The sequence below is a fragment of the Gadus macrocephalus genome, chromosome 6, assembly GCF_031168955.1.
Source record: "Gadus macrocephalus chromosome 6, ASM3116895v1".
NCBI classification, from domain to species: domain Eukaryota; kingdom Metazoa; phylum Chordata; class Actinopteri; order Gadiformes; family Gadidae; genus Gadus; species Gadus macrocephalus.
Genome location: NC_082387.1, coordinates 17,644,164 through 17,650,163, shown reverse-complemented (window position 1 = coordinate 17,650,163; position 6,000 = coordinate 17,644,164). Strand labels below are relative to the sequence as shown.

Here is a 6,000-nt window from a genome sequence, read left to right as displayed (position 1 = left end):
ATGGTAACGGTATACCGGTATTCCTAATAATACAATTACTAAAATACAAAAAGTAAAATACAATTAATGATTTACTCTTTCTCCCTCTATCTTCATCTCATTTTTCTCTCCCTCCTTGTCTCTCCCTTCTCTCTGCCTGTTCACCCCTCTCTCCCTTTCTATATCTCTCTCCCTGTGTTTCTCTCTGTCTCTGTGTCTTTCTCTCTCTCTGTCTGTGTCTCTCTCTCTGTCTCCCTGTGCCTCCCTCCCTCCCTCCCTCCCTCTCTCCCTCCCTCTCCCAGCCCCAGTCGTACGAGGCAGTGGAGCCCCTAGACCTGGAGGAGTTCCTCATGTCCCAACTGCAGAGTGGAGACCAGGCCCTGATGCAGGAGCTGGGCGACTTCCCCAACGATGACCTGCAGGTGGAGCAGGTGGAGAAGCAGTGTCGCACCGTCCGACACTCGGTGCCTGAGGACGGGTGGGTCAACGGTCCCCTGATCAAACGTTAATGCAGGTGTCACATGGTCGATCTCACTGTTCCATGTGACAACCAAACAAAGGAATACGCAACCAAAAGACAACAACACAGTACTGTTTACCCATGAGTCATAATGGGATTTTCTTTCCAAGGCCTTGAATGATTCAGGAACCCAAGTATGATTTGAGGTATGAATGTCGTATGAAATTGAGGCAATGGGCGTAGTTTTTAGAGGAGATGTAGGGAAATCAACTATCCAATGTCAAGAAACCAGTTAACCGTCCCTGCCCTAAATCGCAAATAAGCTGGACAATAAGTTATTGAGAAATTGTATTAAAATAAAGAAGATTGTCTTTCAACTCCTTCAGAACGATACTATTGATCTGCCTAGTCTGTAATTATTAAAATTTAATCTGCATTAGCCAATCAACAACCTTCTGAAATGTTTGTTAAACCAAAGCTACGCACTTGATTGAGCTCCATTGGAAAGCCCAGGAGAAACCTGGTTGCCAGCCACCAGTTGAAATGACAAGCATCCGATTACCGGTTTTATCTATTCTCTTGTACTTATCATACTTGTACTTATGGTACTAAGAATGCTGTGATTGTCCATGATCTCTGCTATCTCCAGGGTTTAGTACAATCCACACCCTAAGCAAGGTGGTTGTAATGTCGTTTCGCAGGAATGTTGTGTTGTAAAAAACAATGAAGAATAAGTCCATTTGTGTGCATGTTCTGCCATTGTGTGTGTGTGTGTGTGTGTGTGTGTTTATGAGCTCTTGCTACACAAAACCGTAGTATACTGGTTTAATTATTCCTTTCATCCTTTCCTTGTGTCCCTGCCTGTTTTGGTTTTGTTTCAAGGGTGGAGTTGGATTCACATGTGAGGGAGTGTGTGCAGAGTTACATTCAACCCTGGCTGGTTGTCTCCCGAAGGTAATCCTACCAAGCAAAACAACTTGAACAAAAGACTCTTCAGGAAATCACCAGTCAGAGTACAGTTGTATTTATAATCGTTTTTAGCCTTGAGTCCTTGGATTGACGCGTTGCAAAAAAAAACACCAACATAAATCACGGTTGTATTTCAGTATATACCATGATCTATTCATTGTGTGTAGTTACTCACTTGATGGCTGTGGTTTGGTTTACCGATGCATTGTTATTGGTGTAAGGAGGTAGAGATCTACCTCCTTACCTCCAAAACCCTGTGTTTTTGCCTTGGTATTATAATATCATTGTTTTTGATGATGATGTCCCGTGTTTTCAGACACTAGGACAATGACAACACTAAGGGAATGCATCCCCAGCAAGGCCTACTGCAAGGCCACTCAAGTGATTTAGTATTTCAGGAATCCCTGAAAGGTTTAGCATTGAAACAACACCAATCTTCAGTTTAAGTCTGCTATTAGACATCGTGAGACCTGTATCACCAATGCAATTGCTAATACTAATATGATAATAATACTTATAGTAACTTTGACTTTTTTTGTAAGAAAAAAATAATTGGCATGCTGAAGCTGAATCTCTCTCTCACTCACTCACTCACTCACTCACTCACTCACTCACTCACTCACTCACTCACTCACTCACTCACTCACTCACTCACTCACTCACTCACTCACTCACTCACTCACTCACTCACACACACAATGCTCTTGTTTGCCATGGTAAGAGTGTATAAAATGTTATCTGTGAACTTGTGTGATTAGGGCTGCATAGGTTAATCGTGTGTGTGTGTGTGTGTGTGTCATATAAAGGTGTCAAGGAGATGGCTGGACCGCCTATTCTGAGAGGGCCGGACTTCACAAGCTCCTCCAGAAACAAACCTTTGAGTCTGATGTTCAGCAAGAGGGCCAAGACACTCCCGTAGGTTGCACAGCATGTATTACCCACACATGTTCACTGTCACATTTTGGAATTCATGTGAAATAGGTCTCAACAGAACTTGTAGGGTTATCACATGAGGCACAGATATCGACTCAAACACATTTGACCAAACAAGCCATAAACCTTTTCAGATGAGAAGTTCAAGAAGAAATGATTAGTTCAATGCATATTGCATGAATAACTTTGTCATTGACAAAGTCCCAGTAGAGTCCCCTTCTAGTCCCCTTTTAAGTTTCAGTTTTAATGGTACAAATATGACAGTATACATTATATGGTGGTTTCCTGTGTCTGAAAAAATGTTTATTTCGGGAAAGGTGAGACTTTTAAATCAGTACAGCATCTAACCCATAACGATTCAGCCATGAGTGAAAGCAGAATATGTTCTGCAGGTGGGTGGGTGGGTGGGGGGGGGGGTCAGAGTTTAGAGGGGTTGGGCGATGAAGAGAAGGGGCTTGTCGAGGTCTGTAGAGGGGAGCGGGGAGAGGAGCCAACGGGGAAGCGGAACAATGAGCACTGAGGCGTTTTGTTATTCCTGTCACATGTCTGCCCAGGCTGCTCTGCAAACAGCCCAACATGAGCCACACACCCTGCGGCCCTCACTGCCTCGCTGCCCCAAGGCTTTGAAACAGTGAGCCCCTCGGAGAGTAGAAAGGTCTTCCTTCAGGCCGGCACTATAAACGCCCCCCCCCCCCCCCCCCCCCCCCCCCAGTGAGGACAAAAGCACATTTCCGGCCCCAGGCTGAACAAACCAAATTTCTTTCTAATCAATCCTATCAAGAGTTGGAATAGATTAAGCACAGGAGTACTCCGACCGTCTTCATTTTAGTCAAGGGCATTGCTTAATGTATTGTACAGTGTTATCTAACACCGCCTAATGTTTTCGTCTAGACTGCTTTGACCGTCTGCGAAATGGCGATGCTAATGTTGAACTAGATTCTCCATAATGCGTTGTGTTGTGATGTAGTGGTTTGCTGCAATCTAGTGGATTGTGTTTTGTTCTCCTTTTGCTCCATTGTGTATTGTAGTTAAAAACTTTGCTAGAGTCCATTGTCCTACCCTCTATCAGCATACATGCCAGCACCAGTCCTCAGTGAGGTGTTGAGGCGTGTCATCACATGCTTCCATGTGCCTTGCCTCTCCCACATTGTATTCAGAGATATTCTCCAGCTCCTCTCTATCTGGGTCCTCTCTCTCTCTCTGCCAAACCCCCCCCCCCCCCCCCCGGGTTAGCCAGTCCCGGGCCAAATCAAGACCCATTCATTGCAGCCTCCGGCAAAACCAGCCAACCAGCATGCCCCTCCTCCCCGCCCCTCCCCCCATTTCTACAGAGTTAGAGCCAGCCTTGCCATTTCCGATTAATCACCTAAACTGAAGGCCCTTGTTCTAGCTCTCGGCTCCCTGTGAGAGAGTGGCTGTGAAGAGAGTGGCACAGAGGGAGAGTGGTGGTGCATTAGGGTCCTGCAGACCTCATAGTGTGGCTGCAGTGGCGGCGCAGTTTGTCCTAGCCGTGCTTTTAGAAGCAGCCAAGGGTTAGGTAGACAGGGGAAAAGGAGGCTACTGCGTGAAATGGGAGAGATGGTTCAAATGAGGACAATGCACAAAGGGAGGTCAATCCGTGGCCCTAAGCCAAGTGTCAGTCATTAAATAGGGTTGCAATCCCGCTCTGATTAGAGAGAGTATTTCCTGAGGGCCCTTGTCATCCTAAATTAATCCTGACAACATTTGGAGTTCATGAAATGCTCCTGATGACTGAGTTTTACATGCTTGAATACAGGGCCCCGTCTTTAGAATACTGATTATGTCTATGGTTGCCTGTATTTAACAAATGACTATAGTATTATTGAAAAATCTGGTTTTAGAGTGAATGAATCAACTCCGTCAGTAAACCACTCGCTCACGTCCACATGCGTGCACTCACCGACCACCCCTCTGCCTCTCCGTCTCTGTGCGACCTCTAGGTGAAATCCCCTTCGCTGGCAGGCCTCAGTGAGGACGCTGGGCGAACTCTGACCTCGTCTGACTTTGACCTGCGGTGTTTGACCCCTGACCCCCGAGTAGAGGGGCTGCTGAGGTTCAGCACCCCAGAGGAGCTGGACCGCCTCAACCACGAGGCGCGGCAAGCGGGGCGCCACCCGGAGCTGTTTGCCCTCTACCCCCCAGCAGATGAGGTGTGTCCACCACCATCACCACCACTTGGACCCTTGTTGAGGCTGACTCTTATTTTATTCCACATCGCAGTTCTCAGATCTAATTAGTGTGTGAAGGCTCCTCTTACATTGCTATGATTCACAGAGAGATCACATTTCTGCTTTGTTTGCGCCTTGAGCCGAGCAACTTTAACCTATCCTTTCCTCCAGGATCAATAAAGTAACGTATCTATATCTGTAATGCATACATATTGCACTTTGTATAATATGTGGTACAATAAAGTGCTAGCCATGCATTTCAAAATTCAAGACAAATCTGAGTTTGAGTGTAAAAGTCTATGCGTAAAACCTATTGTTATATTTTATACATTATAGTCTATCCTATATTTTATCTTGAATTAATATTTTGTATCATGTATGGAAAATGTGTTAATGTTTGTTTGTTCATTCAGGAGGAGGCAGTGGAGATCCGTCCCATCCCAGATTGTCCCAAAGAACACATGGGGGACCGCATCCTCATTCGATGTCAGAGCATGAAGTATGACACACACACACACACACACACACACACACACACACACACACACACACACACACACACACACCCCTCAAAAATGATTAATTAGTACACTTACTGGAAGTAAACCAGCTGTATCCTGACATGCATATTTTTTAGGAGTAAATTAACCTCCAGAACATCCAACCAAGCCCCTGCCCTCTCATAAGACTCTGTCATAAAGATGGAGACGTGATACAGCTGTTGCAACGAGGAATTCACAGTAGGCCGTGTTAAAGACACTTAGTCAATATGAACTGCAACGCTTAGTCATATGAGAGAGAGAGAGAGAGAGAGAGAGAGAGAGAGAGAGAGAGAGAGAGAGAGAGAGAGAGAGAGAGAGAGAGAGAGAGAGAGAGAGAGAGAGAGAGAGAGAGAGAGAGAGAGAGAGAGAGAGAGAGAGAGAGAGAGAGAGAGAGAGAGAGAGAGAGAGAGAGAGAGAGAGAGAGAGAGAGAGAGCTTACTGTTCTCTTGTCTGTCTCTCTTTCTTTAGGCCAGCCTCCCATTTTCCCCTTTCTTGATCATTCTATCAGTCCCTCACTCTTATTCTCCTTCTGTTTCTTTTCTGTCTCTTTTTTAACTCACACTCTGCCCATTTTTCTGTGTGCTGCTAACCTGACAAATGTTTTTGTAGTTGAGGTCATTTCCCCCTCTGCCGCGGTTTGGCTGGTGGTTGGCCCGGACCCGGCGCTCAGCAGAGCCCATCTCGCCACGCGGCGTATTGTGTTGCCTTCCAAACACCACAACCCTTAAGAATAGAGTAGAACAGAAAATGACTGGATCGAATGTGTACCATACTGTGTACAAGACGACCAAAAAAAGAGATTACTTTGTCTTACAAGTGTGTAACTATTGTTGCACATTTTCAAATATGTGTAACTAGGGTGCGTCCCTCCACTTTTTAAATGCATGAATATTAATAAAAAATATTTTACTCTTGCCTTGCATAGGTT

At 45.4% G+C, this 6,000-nt stretch overlaps 1 protein-coding gene across 1 annotated transcript in view; it reads left to right on the top strand.

The window, feature by feature from the left end:
• Positions 1–6,000, top strand: part of dock8 (dedicator of cytokinesis 8) — a 29,088-nt gene continuing 23,088 nt past the window's right edge. Inside the window, exons 1-4 of the mRNA XM_060053487.1 lie at positions 1–9; positions 282–457; positions 1,322–1,340; positions 4,303–4,512. Coding sequence (XP_059909470.1) covers positions 1–9; positions 282–457; positions 1,322–1,340; positions 4,303–4,512 — 414 coding nt within the window. The remainder of the gene's footprint in view (positions 10–281; positions 458–1,321; positions 1,341–4,302; positions 4,513–6,000) is intronic.